Below are 13,405 nucleotides of genomic sequence, written 5' to 3' on the forward strand. Positions count from 1 at the left end.
ATGCAGGCAAAGAAGCTTCTCCAGACCTGTGACAGACATCCTCAGCCGCGCAGCCTCGCCTTTCTATAATATTCGCGCATGTTCACGTGGGACCAGGACACAATGCCACTTTCAGAGGGTTACTCGCAGAACACGGATCGAGGTGGAAAGAATCTACACTCTATTCAGGAGGCTTCGGTTACTGCAGAAGGGAAATGGCTCTGAGGGCTGGACGATTAACCTGAAGACTACTTGTGGGTAGTTTTCTGGTGACTCACGACAGCTGACTAACTATTTAAGCAATTTATCCTGTGAATGACACACGTTTTCTGCAGTCGAACTCTGGCTGCTTACTTCGCGTTCCCAATCAAAGTAACCTGATGACATCCTCCCAGACCTTTCTGAACTTCTTCTCATCCTCTCTCCCCATATGTACGCACTCCTTGAGCATCCCGTCAAATTCACTCCAAGAGGTACAGCCCTGGGCTCGACAGGCGTCTGCGAGTAGAGAGACGATCCATTGCTCCCCCTGACTCACCCAGCTACCCACCGCCAGGACCCACACCTTCAGCGCCGGCACCGCGTCCCAATTATCGTCCTGGACAAACGACAGCTCGTTGCGCAGCTGCACGACCAATGCAGGAAACTGGGACCAGTGCAGGGCATGTCCACGGATGTGGTGGTGGACATACATCAGCGCGGCGTAGGCCACGGTCCTCCACATGGCGTCACTGCCGGCCTGCAAGTTTGTGTACATGTGCTCCTGGATCGTCGTTATCCGGGTCGCAAGACACAGCCGGCGCTCAAAGCGGAAGAGATTGTCATGTCGCATTGTCCGTTCCAGCGTAGTCAGGGTCGCTAGAGGTCGGGCCTGGACATCGTTGCACACGATTTGGATCTCACGCAGCAGCGTCGTGATCTCCCGCGCGAGGTTTCCTGCAAAGCGTGCCTGTAAGGGTTCAAGGTGTGTGACCGGGTCGTCCGCGATAGGGGCATAGACCGACTTCCACGCCGCCTCCCAACGCGGCAGGAGCGAGAAGCGCAGACTTCCTCCAAAGAGTTCGACGAAGAAAAGATCGTTCCACGTTATGATTCGTTGTAAAAGGACCCCTACCGTTCCCATCCTGGAGAGGCCGTCGAGACCGCCCCGGAGCTTCACCAAGGCCTCAAGGCCAGCCATGTGCCTTGCGGCCTCGTCGCGGTTCAGGAACTGCATCGACACGTTGATGAACATGGAGACTGCTGCGAGAGCCTCGTCCGTGACCACAGTCGATGAGACCAGGTGCGCATTCATCATCTGGATGGCCGCAATCTTGTGCTCCAGGATCCGGGGGTTCTGATACAGAAAGACGTCCTGGTCGATGCCGGTCAGTTTGCCGTGCCAGTGCATGCCCCAGGAATACAGGTTTGTGTGTAGGAGCATCGGTGAATGGGTGATAAAGGGCACCCATTGAGACTGTCCGTTGACGGGGCACCAGGGGATCCGGTCGTAATTGAGCCACCGTGTGATCAACGTTTCGTCCCACGGTTGAACTTGAATTGGCAGAGTGGAGAAGACGTCCATGAGGTTACTGCCGCGTGGTTGCCGGGGAATCGAGGGCGGATCGTAGTGAATGAACTGGGAACAGGCAATCCTGTGGGACGGCGTGAAAGAGGTCTCCTCTTGGGACGACTGACCAGATTCATCAGAAGATGGGAACTCGGTTGATACCGTTTGTACCTTTTGCTTTGACCGCTTGTCTTTCTTCCGAATCGTCATCCGCTCGCGTAACACCAAGGGCTGACCGGTTACCTCCGTGTCCGGCATTCCTGGCGATGGTTCTTTCGGGGTGACACTGTAGGTGGTCGGCGTCGACATCTTCCAATGCGCGCTTCTCTGATGGGCCGTCTTTCGCTGGTAATCATGCATCACATGTGCTTTGGCCGAAGCTCGAAGCTCAGGTCGAATTCGTGCTCTTGCCCCAGGCTCAGCTGACATGGGGATGAACATGAAGCTGGGAGCTGTCTCCTTCGCCGTTTTGCTCGTTTCCGAATTGCCAGAGTGTTGTTTGCGCTCGGCGGCTTCTCCAGAAGGAGGAGTCTTGGAAAGCTTTGTCTGTCTCAACGTCGTGACGGTGCCATGATGTCGTACACGGCGCTCTTCGAACCCTGAAGAACCTAGATACGACTGGATCATCCTGGGTGTAAAGCTCAGTTATCTCACTAATTGATTTCTTCCCCAGTAGAATGTGTGGCAGTAAAATTTACGGTGTTCACACAAGTGTGTATGATTTATAAGGACACAGCAGCATATGGACGGGGAGAAGACTAGAGTTGTAGGAGGGCTTTTTATAAGGAAAATACTTCACTCAATAAACACATGTAAGTCCATCGAAGATCAAACCCTGGCTGGCTAAAGTGATGGGGATGGATTGAAGCAAGACCTTCGCCCGCTTCTCTCAATCATGCGGCTTTACAAGCTGGAAAGCCTGTTCCGCTTTTCAGTCGTGGAAATGGTCATGCCTCTGTCAGCGAGTTGAGGCCAAGATGCGCAGCACCCTGCAAGCGCGTCAAAGTGACTGATCAGTGGATAGTTGAAAGGGCCGAAGCACTGGGGGGATGCGGCCAAGATCACACAAGCTTGATTGAATACGAGATCTGGGTGATAAATCCCCAATTGAAAGTAGGTGAAGCATGTGCCCTGCGCGAGGAAGACGGTAATGATCTAGGCCAGGAAGACGCAGAGGACCAATTGTGCGCGTCTTTAGGAGGATGTTGGGTTGCAAGCGTGCATGGTCTTCCCTTAGGGCCATGTCAACCACCTAAACGCAAAAGTAAAAGAGGGGGTCACCCAGGGGTGGTGGATCGAAAGCTTTGTCAAAGCAAGCTGGTTCGGGTGCCTGAAAAGAAAAGAGTCAAGTTAGACTAAATTGTGAGGCTTCTATATTGAGGAGACCTGTAAATTCCGTACAGGGAAATTCTACTCATTTCCTAGCTGGTGATAATTAGGGCTCTTTGGCACTTACTAAGTGTGACTTTAGTCTCAAGTTGCCATTGAAGGAGACAGGGAGGGAAATGTTTAGCAATGACGTCGATCGTTAGCAATCGGGAAAAAACACGCTCAAGCCTGTGCGGCGCGTCCTGCGATTTGACCCTCCACCAGGTCTTCTCTACACCTGACATTCCCTTGAACTTCAATCCAACTTCTCTTCCCTGAGGCTTTAGATCCATTGCTGTCTTGCCTCTACAGTCTTCGTCTCACCACACGTCTAATCTACATTTTCTCTTTATCATTCTGGTATTCTACTGCCCTTGAAACACTCACACTCAACGCTCGGTACCTGCCTCCTCTCACCATGCCTCGGAAAGCCAAATCGAAGCCGCAACCTGCCCTGGAGCCTGAATCTGACGGGCACGAAACCACCTCAGACGGAGGTCAAGATCTCACTGTCGGCGATCCTCCCCAAATTGATCCCTACGCTGTCCTGCACCTCTCTGAAACTGCTACCTCTGACGAAATCAAATCCGCATATCGCAAACTCGCCCTCAAACATCACCCAGACAAGGCTCCGCCCGAAGAACGCGAAGCCGCACACCAAGCCTTCCAGCAAATTGCATTTGCCTATGCCATCCTCAGTGACGAGCGAAGACGCAAACGCTACGATGCCACGGGTAACACGGCTGAGAGTGCAAACATTGACGACGATGATTTCAACTGGGTAGATTTCTTCCGAGAACAGACAGAGAACGTGGTGACGAGCGATATGATTGAACAAGTAAAGAGGGAGTATCAGGGTAGCGAAGAAGAGAAAGAAGACGTGTTGGCCGCATATGAGCAGGGCGAGGGCGATATGGATGCAGTCTTTGAGAGAGTCATGTGTAGCGATGTTGTGGCGGACGAGGACCGGTTCAGAAAGATCATTGATGAGGCGATCGCCCAAGGCGACGTCAAAGCCTACAGTCGTTACACCAAGGAGGATAGGAAAAGTCGGAACCGGAGGAAGGCAAATGCAAAGAAGGAAGAGGCAGAAGCAAGAGAAATGGCCCAGGAGCTAGGAGTCGCGGAAAAACTCTTCGGCAAGAAAGACTCTGGCAAAAAGTCGTCGAAGGCAGGCGGGGACAACAATGATGCGCTCAAAGCCTTGATTCAACAGCGTCAGCAAAACAGGGCTCAGAATTTCTTTGATGATCTGGAAGCAAAGTATGGAGGAGGCGCAAAGAAGGGGAAGCGTAAAGCCTTGGATGAACCTCCCGAGGAGCTGTTTCAGAAAAATTCAAAAAAAGGAAAGAAAGGGACCAAAGCTTAATATTGGTCTACGAGCTACTCATTTCTATTTGGGCAGAGTTGTAGATGCTCCTACACAAGGCGTGTTCTTGAGCCTGGCGCTGGGCTACTGAGGGAGGGACTTTTGCTGTTTTACTCACGATGTGATGGAGTTAAATGACAACGGTGCGTAAAGCCCGCAAAATTTGGGCGTGCTGGCTTTTCTGGTAACGCCCACTAGAACTCTTGGAAAACAAGATAGCTGTTTCCCTAACGTTCGGCGGGTGCTCGAATCTACAGAAACCATATGGCACAATCCGATTAATCTGAGCTGAATATCTGGGTACGTTGTGATCGACTCGAGCCATTCTCAATGGCTAACTCAATGTAGGCCGATTACTAGCAGAACAACGCGTCCGATGCACACAGTCTGGGGAAGGCAAATGAATCAGTTTCTTGGTGAATGTGAGGCTCGCGCAGTTACGATCGCCTCTGGGCATATTAGCGCAGAAAAATGTCCGTCGTCAAAAAGCCAATACTTTGTTGCTGACAGGGCGGATCAACATGTGCGCATCAACCATGCAAGTAATATCCAGTGGTATTATTTTTGAGTATCACTTTTCCCGAATATGCCGACATCCAACGCGAACCAGAGGAGCCCCTGGTCTCTCGGCATGTGTCAGAATCGAGTAAAGCCGCTAGAAGAACTGACGAACACACCAAGAAGCTGGCACGGACATAAAGGGCGTAAGGAGCGCCTTCTCGCCGAAAGGGGGTTCCTAGTCAGTTGGAGATAATAATTGCGGCGCAGAACGCGAATCATCTTTGCCGGATCACAATCTCCTCACAACTCCTCGTAGGTACACCGAGGCGCAGATGTTTGTGTTGACAAGACGAGAGAGAAAACTGAGGGATGAGGGACATTCCGCTCTGCGGACTTTTCTGAGACTTGTCAGGGGAGGAGGATGCATCCGAGACGGGAAAGCCTCATGATAAGCGTTGGGACTGTGAGGCAGCACCACCAGAAGAAACCAGATGAAGCCCCAGGCCCAAATAATAATAATATCGTCATCTAGTCGACAGTGGACAAGACCGGACTCGCTTATGGACGGCAATGCGGCGCCCATGATCCCAAGGGCCGAGCCATCATCTGACGGTCGGAGGGGTGAGTGTGCCAGCGTGGATAATACATCCCAAAGGCACGAGTACAAAAGGGGGAGCGATTGGTGGCGGAGGAAGTATTATGGTAGGAAGTGATTGGGAGAAAACTGGATGATGAACAGGAATGATGATCAGGGTGTCATGGAACAAATCGAGAAAACTTAGTTGTGGTGGCAGCCCAAGGTGCCCCCGGGATTGCTGGAGAATTGATGCTTAAATAGCGAGTGATAGGCAGTCCGATGGTAAGATTGCGGGCGGGTTGCGCCTACGAGGCGTTAAGCAGCCAGCTGGACCTGCCATTATTTGAGTTGGGCCGCTGGGCCATTCGCCGTCCTGGCAGGTCCTTGCCAAGCCGCGGACTGACCAAAAAATTTCGTAGAAAGGAGAGAGCGCCTTGAACCGCCTCTTTCCCAACTGCGGTTTTCTCTTGCTCAAAGTTTCATACCACCCCCTTCAGCAAATTCCAGTTGCGCCTCACCCTTACGTGAGGCTTCTCTGGTATCGTCAACGACGTCTGTTGTCGTGTCTTATCGTCCCTCTTGAGCAGGGTACGCTATTGTCGTCCATTGCCGCGGTTTCCTCGTCCTGAACAGGCCCGGAAATCTGCCTGCGTGGTGAATCTCCTCTCAGAAGAAAAAAGAATCACAAACACTCCTCCCTCTTCGCCATCCTCCACACAAGCACAAGAGCGGCTTCCGTTCACTCGAGACAGTCGCCGCAAAGTGGTTCATTAGCCCTCGATTCTTCTTTCGCTACCTACAATCACCTGCGGGCTCGGGAACTTTTTTTTCCAACTTCACTCAGAGCTTCGTTTGTCATCCACTAGGTTTCAGCCTGCCAGTCAACCTCGCATATCCTAATCGTTGCCTGAAGACTTTTCATCACCGCTGATGACATCGAATCCTCAGCAGTCCTCTTCTGCTCGATCGAAACCTTCCTTCGCCGCTGCCGCAGGCGCACAACAATCCACAGCCTCTCAATTTGCGACTGGGTCGAATTTGGCTAATCAAGGCCGAACCTCGTTTCCCTCCGCCTCCAAACCTCTTTTTCCTTCACCAAATGCATCGGAGCCCACCAACATGTCTGCAGCAGTTGGAGGCGCTCCGCCCGCCCATGGGCATAGCGATTCTGTAAATGGAAGAAATCCCACCATTCCTGCCATCCCTTCTGTCAACGGAAACGTATCTCTACCTGATCACACCCGCAAGCCGTCGATGACAGTCACACCAGCTGGCGCCACTGGCTTCGCTGCAAATGGTGGTGCTCCTGGAGGACCTCAAAACAAGGCGGGAAATATTCAGTTTGGTTCGTTGGGAGTGGCAAACCCTGCTAGTTCGCCTGCCATGGGTACACCTCCCTCGTTGGCCCATCAAACTTCGTCAAATCTCAGCGTGAGCCAGCTGAACCCTCGCGCGACTTCTCCTTCAAGTTCCCCATCACCAATTCCTCAACCTGCTTCTGTCAGTGGTGGTCGCCCTCCTACTGGTTTTCAGGGTCAAGGGAACGGATATACATTCGGACAGCTTTCGGGCGATCAGAATGACCCAAGTGTAAGATTGAATTGATGTTGTTTATTCCAGTCTAACATTTTCTGCAGGGTATGGCCCGGCCAATATCTCAACTACAGTTTGGACCTCAGCAAGAGCACATGAGACGAGGCTCTTCGCAGTCAATCCACAGCGACGTTGGTGGCCCAGGGATCCCAGCGGGTCCGACTCGTGGTGGCTTTCCTGGTGGTCCAGGTCGTGGGAGAGGATTCAACCCTCCATACCAGCAACAACCCATGCATTTCTCTCCCCAACAACAATTTCGACCTACTTCGAACGGACGTTCATTCCAAGCTGGATATCAAGGCCGCGGCCAACCACTACCCTACCAAGGATCCCCCGCTATGGGCACCCGAAGCCCAGCTCTCGTCAACGCTCAACCAGGAACCCCGAATATGGGAGGTCAAATACACATGGTGCAACCCGGGATGCAGACCCAGCCCAATGGATATTATATGGGACCCCAACATGTAAAGAACTACCCACAGTTTCCTTCTTCCCGTGACCCTGCCAGAGAACCCGCAAGAGAGAGAGGGAAGCCTACAAGAGGCCGGAACCGTGGCGGGCGCGGAGCTGGTCGCGGTAAAGGTCCTGGTAGAGGTGGACCTGAGGAAGGATCGACTTTCTACAGCAAAGATCCAGCCTCGGACTACTACCGCCCCGATCTCGCGCCTCCACCTGTTCAAGTTGTCCCCGAACTTGCGCAGGCCCCTATTCAAGTTGTTCCAAATGCTCCCAATGTACTTCCCTATCCTGACTTGTCCCCTGAGTCTGGCAATTTTGAACGTTATTCAGAACACTTTCTGACTACAAGAGCACAGGGCTTCCCCATGACCCAAGCTGATCCTAGCATTCAGCAAATGTATTTGCAGCAAATGTATGCCCCAGGAGCCATGCAGGCTCAATACAATCCCCAATACAACATGCAACCCCAATCTCCTCGCCCGCACTTCAACCAGGGTATGTATGCACCCGGTATGCAACCTTCATACAGCAATCAAGGCGGACCGCCGCCTTCGATGTCGAGGCAGTCTTCTCAAATATCTGCTCCTGATCGACCGGGGTCCAGCGTTGGCCAACAACCGCCGACGCCAGGTCCTGCCGGGGCTCCACATCCAGCTAATCGAGCCCCGAGTGTGTCTTCGCAAAAGTCAAATTATACCATTCCTCCAAAGAAGAGTGCCGCCATCACGATCAAAAATACTGCCGGTGAGGTTGTCTCTTTCAACAAATCACCTGCATCGCCCGCAAACCCGACTCCAGTCTCAGCCACAGTTCCCCCACAATCTGCGCCCACGCCTCCGAGTCGAACTGCCAGCGCTGCTGACAATGCTCACGGCCGAACAGAAAGTGTCAGCACAAAGACTGCTGAAGAGGTGAAGAAGCAAATGCAGGAAGCCGTTGCAAAGAAGATCGCAGAAGATGAAGCAAGGCTGAGATTGGAGAAGGAAACGGCCGAAAAGGCGGAGATGGAAAAAGAAGCTGCAGCGTTGGCCGAACGAGAGGCCGCTGAAGCTCAGGCGAAGACAGAGGCAAAGGAGAAAGAGGCCAAAGAAGCTGCAGAGAAGGCTGAGGCTGCCAAGCAGGCCGAAGCCAAAAAACTTGAAGAGACTCAGGCAGCGACGACCAAAGCGCAACAAGATGAGCTTGATCTAGATGCTCTTGCTGCTGAAATGGAGGCCGAAGAGGCCGCCAGAGAAGCAGAAGAACTTCGACGTGAAGAAGAATACAAGAAGAGGAAAGCTGCTCAACGCGAGGCCGAGCGAAAGAAGCAAGAAGAAGAGGCCGCGGCTTATGAGGCCAACATGAAGGAGTTGGAGCGCAAGGCCGAAGAGGCAGAGCAGGCCCGTGAAAAGGAAAAAGCCGAAGGGGTGTCAGGAGATGAAGCCAGCAAGAAACTCTTTGCTGAGCTCAAGCCCAATCCATTCGGTACACCTGCTTCAGTTGAAAGTCCCGCCGGTCCGACAACTCCCGCCGAAAGTGGAACTGCCACACCCGTTTCGGACGTCTCGATGCCTCCTCCTGCAAAGGCTCCTGGACGTCGCACCAAGGCTGCTGACCTGACCCTCGACACCAAGAAACCTGTGGAGCCTCCTGAGCCAAGTGCAACTCTGAAAGCCCTGCAGTCTGCCAAGAAGCTTGGTGATATCTCCAAGGTTGTTTATCCATCAGACATTGCCTCGCCCAATCCTGCCCTGAACGCAAATGCCCCGGCGGATCGGGGGTTCAAATATAACAAGGAATTTCTGCTCCAGTTCCAGAGCGTGTTCAAGGAGAAGCCCACTCTTGACTGGGATGCTCGCATTCGAGATGCGCTGGGCGATGGAGACGCTTCAGCTCGACCGAGCGCGTCAGCCAGGACGCCTTCGGGCATGGGAAACCGCAGTACTTCGGCTCGCGGACCCCCTCCTATGAGCAACTTTGGTGGTCCTATGGGTGCATTTGGTGGCGGAGTCAACCGACCGACTCTACCCCCAGGCACCACTTCAGAGCAGCGATTCGCCGCATCGAACGCATTGAGGAGTGGGGGAATGGGTGCGAATCCATTTGCTCAGTTTGGTCGCCCAGGAGGTCAAATGCAGCCTTCGATGGGTGGCCGAACGCCCTCCAACAATCCTCTTGGGCCCATTCCTGGTTCTCCGCGCGTCAGTGGTGCAAGCCGCGGAGGATCCCGTGCTGAGAGCAAGCGCTCAAAGCAAAATGCTAAGCAACATCAGGAAGAAAACAAGTCCATGCCTCTTACTGCTGGTATGTCTATTACGGCTCTTGAAACCTCATCTACTGGATGGAAACCAAGGAGTCTCACTCAGCCCATCGTTTCCGGCCCTGCTCCTGGTGGCGACGGCTTGATGGATCCTGAGACTGTGCAGCGCAAGACAAAGGCACTTTTGAACAAGATGACCCCTGAAAAGTTCGACAGAATATCGGACCAAATTTTGGACATTGCGGCTCAATCCAAACACGAAACTGACGGCCGAACGCTGCGTCAAGTTATTCAGCTCACTTTTGAGAAGGCCACTGATGAAGCTCATTGGGCAGGCATGTACGCTTCGTTCTGCCGACGCATGTTGGAGAGCATGAGTCCGGACATCAGAGACGAGGGAATCAAGGACAAGAACGGCAATGTCGTGACTGGTGGTAACCTGTTCCGAAAATACCTGCTCAACCGCTGTCAAGAAGAATTTGAACGTGGTTGGAAGGTCAATCTACCACCCCGACCTGAAGGGGAATCCGAAGAAGCCGTCATGCTGTCGGACGAATACTATATCGCTGCGGCCGCCAAACGCCGTGGTCTCGGTCTCGTCAAATTTATTGGTGAACTGTTCAAGTTGTCCATGTTGACCGAGCGAATCATGCATGAGTGCGTCAAGAAGCTCGTGGATTATGAGGGTACCCCTGATGAAGCCGAAATCGAGAGCTTGACCAGCTTGCTGCGGACGGTCGGCAAACAGCTTGACAACCCGGAGAGCAAGGCGCAAGGAAGGATGGACCTCTACTTCGAGCGCATCAAGTCCATGATTGACCTGCCAGAACTTCCGAGCCGTCTCAGATTTATGCTGATGGATGTTATTGACCTACGAGCCAAGGGATGGGCCTCTAAGGAAGACAACAAAGGTCCTAAGACCATCACCGAGATTCGTGAGGAGGCCGAACGCCAGGCACGTGAGGACGAACTTAGACGACTTGCGAGCCAGACCGGCGGCCGTGGCGGTGGAGGCCGGATGCCAATGGGTCGTGGCGATGCTCGAAGCTTCAGCGGCTTCGGAGGACAAGTCCCGCCTCCTGATACATCGAATCGAGTGGGGACCGATGACCTTCGAAAGCTGGGTAACCGTAACGCCCGCCACCCAAGCCATACGTCTGGTCCCGGTCCACTGGGCCCGCCTAGCTTGATGGGTGGGCGGACCAACAGTGGGCGTCGTGGACTGGGACCTGGTGGTCTTTTGGGGCGAGGAGACGACAGTGCTACAAGTAGTCGCACCGGAACACCACCGGCTCAGAAAGACAAGGAGAAGAAGGATGAGTCTAGCACGAATGCTTTCAGGTAAGCCCATACGACCCATGATTAGGACCACCTAAAAAGCTGACATTTTGGCAGTGCTCTTGCCGCTCTCGAGAACGACGGACCATCATCGCCACCATCTAATCCCGCTTCACCCCCCGTGCAGAAGTCGCAGCCAAGCATCGAACGAGGACGATCGAGATCACCGGACAAAAGCGCCGCGTGAAAGACACATACTCCCGATCAAAAACATGTGTACAACATAATACGATTCGATTACACTAATATCTGACTGACGGCCGCTTGTGGGGATGGATAGAAGGAAAGATGTGCATTGATACCCCGGCGTGAGCAAAGCCACCTGTTTAGCATTTACAGCGCCACGAAAAAGCGGTCCGTTTGTTTTTCTCCCGATTCTCGTCCATGCAAGATCACAGCAGATTTTGGCAACCATGGATCTGAGAATCGCACTTCGAGCCTTCGATTCGAGCACGCGGAAACGCGGGATAGAGAGTGTGTTTCTACTCAAAAGAATTCATTATGCATAGGGTTGATTTGAGAAATCGGGGAGAGGTCTTCCATCTACTGGTTGGTTGGAATCACGCTACGGCTTGGTGGAGTAATGGTGGAAAACCGCAAATAGACGTGCCGTGGAGAGCTGTTCGTCAAGCGAGGATGGCATAGTTGAGAAGAGACCAAAGGTAAGGGAAGCAGCTCGACCTCTCTCGATCGCAACTACTCAATCGTCAGAAGGAGGGCGGGCATATTTCCTTGAGCTGGACGAGGTTCAGGTCGAGCTGTTGGGTTCCAGCTCATCGGCGACATGGTCGTCATCAACAACAACAGTCGATCAGCGTCGAGCGGCATCCATGGTTCACAGGAGGAGAGCTTGGTGGATGGTGCCTTCTTGTACTGTACATTGACGAATATTCAAAACTTTTTCGTTTTAAATGTTCGGGGTTTCGGTCCTCTGCTACTATGCTACTTTGGCCATTGGAGATAGTGGTGGTGTTACTAGGCTGAGACAGAGCCAGAACTCTTCATGCCTGACAGCAGTGCTTTTTAACTATGCGATACTCGGAATAAACACTACTGCTCAAACCAGCAAGGAAACCCGGACGTAAGACGGATCCCATCAATTCAATTTGCAGACGTGATGTTCTTCGCTTGGTCCCTTTTGAGCGCTTGTCCCCATTTTCGAGCCTCGTCCCCCTCCTTCTTTCTCAGTATTTCTTCCATGTCATACTCCTTCTCAATGACATGTCGGTGCCTTTCCTCTCTCTCTTTTCTTTTTGCCTCCCGCGTCTTCCTCCTCTTGGCCCGATCAATGTCGTCGTTCCGCTCGCGGTGTGCGTCGTCGCGCAGTTTCCTCTGTTGCTCCCGTGTCAATACCCAGGGTCTAGAGAGAGTCGACAGGAGGAATTGTGTGCGTGAGGCGATCAATGCCATTTCATGGTTTGTGGTGAAGAGTATATTCAGACGCAGGAGGGAGAGTTGCCGCGTGGAGCGGAATGTAGAGAGGGTGCCTTTGGCTTGCACGGTGGATCCGATATCGAGAAACGACAGGGTGCGTTGAAGCTGTGCGTCTTCATCGATTTCTTCATCTTCTCCCGAGTTGGGATGGGACGTTGGTTTCGAAGTTGGATTTTGGTCCACCGGCTTCACAGCTCCTGTTGCGCGCCTAGGCCCTGTGTTGCCTGGTCCGGTGTTCAGATCGGCTTGCTTCTTCTCTGGTTTGGGACATGTCACATCGATGACGGCTCCGCTGCTATCATCAATCTTGAAAAGCCAGAACTTCTCAAAGTAGTCCTCCAGTGAGACCACTACACCAACCACCTGAACAAATTGGATGGGATGGTTGAGGTAGAAGAGGAGTAACGGCGGGTCCTTCTGTCGGCCGTGGATGTCGCTACCTTCAGCCGCTAGGGGGGTAGTGACCTGAGAAAACTTCTCATGGCGTTCCAACACGGTGTGGATGTCAAGACAGGTCAGTTTCACCCATTTCGACCAGGTTGCAGACGCCTTGAAGGCATAGGCTGGGTAAAAGGTCAAATCTCTGCTCTCTTCCGCAGGCTGTTTGGTGGTCAAGCCTGCGACAGTGGGTCCACCAGCATGATGCTTCTGCAGTTCAGGACCAGGACGAGGACGAGGATCAGAATGAGGTCTCTGCATTCATTTGCGAGGCTTCACATAGTGGACAGCCCGGGGTTGTTGCGGAGCTGTGTTGGAGGTGTGTTGGCAATTGCGAACATCGGCGTCGACGCGCCGATGAGCGCAGCGAGGGCGGTGAGCGGGCAGAACGCGCGTGTGGAGATACAAGTGAGAAAGGCTGTAGAATTGGAGAAGAGGCGGTGGGAGGGACCCCCGTAGGCGTCAGGGAGGACCACAGAATGCCTATTCTCGGGCAGCGGGTGTGTGAGAGGTGGCAGAGATTGCAGAATCGGAGTCTGTCCGGCTGATCGGCTCAAGCGG

At 53.1% G+C, this 13,405-nt stretch overlaps 4 protein-coding genes across 4 annotated transcripts; 2 read left to right on the forward strand and 2 right to left on the reverse strand.

Moving 5' to 3' along the window:
* Positions 1 to 346: 346 nt before the first annotated feature.
* Z517_04768 (uncharacterized protein) lies at positions 347 to 2,155 on the reverse strand (the record flags this gene model as incomplete). The annotated part of the gene is made up of 1 exon (XM_013430096.1): positions 347 to 2,155. The coding sequence occupies one exon, from the start codon at positions 2,153 to 2,155 to the stop codon at positions 347 to 349; it is 1,809 nt and encodes a 602-aa protein (XP_013285550.1).
* A 1,159-nt stretch (positions 2,156 to 3,314) lies between these two features.
* Positions 3,315 to 4,265, forward strand: Z517_04769 (uncharacterized protein; the record flags this gene model as incomplete). Its single annotated transcript, XM_013430097.1, has 1 exon — positions 3,315 to 4,265. One exon carries the CDS (start codon positions 3,315 to 3,317, stop codon positions 4,263 to 4,265), a length of 951 nt encoding a protein of 316 aa, XP_013285551.1.
* Positions 4,266 to 6,462: 2,197 nt separating this feature from the next.
* On the forward strand, positions 6,463 to 11,159 carry Z517_04770 (uncharacterized protein; the record flags this gene model as incomplete). The annotated part of the gene is made up of 3 exons (XM_013430098.1): positions 6,463 to 6,933; positions 6,981 to 10,975; positions 11,030 to 11,159. 3 exons carry the CDS (start codon positions 6,463 to 6,465, stop codon positions 11,157 to 11,159), a joined length of 4,596 nt encoding a protein of 1,531 aa, XP_013285552.1.
* Positions 11,160 to 12,073: 914 nt separating this feature from the next.
* Positions 12,074 to 13,105, reverse strand: Z517_04771 (uncharacterized protein; the record flags this gene model as incomplete). Its single annotated transcript, XM_013430099.1, has 1 exon — positions 12,074 to 13,105. One exon carries the CDS (start codon positions 13,103 to 13,105, stop codon positions 12,074 to 12,076), a length of 1,032 nt encoding a protein of 343 aa, XP_013285553.1.
* Between the last annotated feature and the right edge of the window lie 300 nt (positions 13,106 to 13,405).

The sequence above is a fragment of the Fonsecaea pedrosoi genome (assembly GCF_000835455.1).
Source record: "Fonsecaea pedrosoi CBS 271.37 unplaced genomic scaffold supercont1.3, whole genome shotgun sequence".
In the NCBI taxonomy this organism is placed as follows: Eukaryota; Fungi; Ascomycota; class Eurotiomycetes; order Chaetothyriales; family Herpotrichiellaceae; genus Fonsecaea; species Fonsecaea pedrosoi.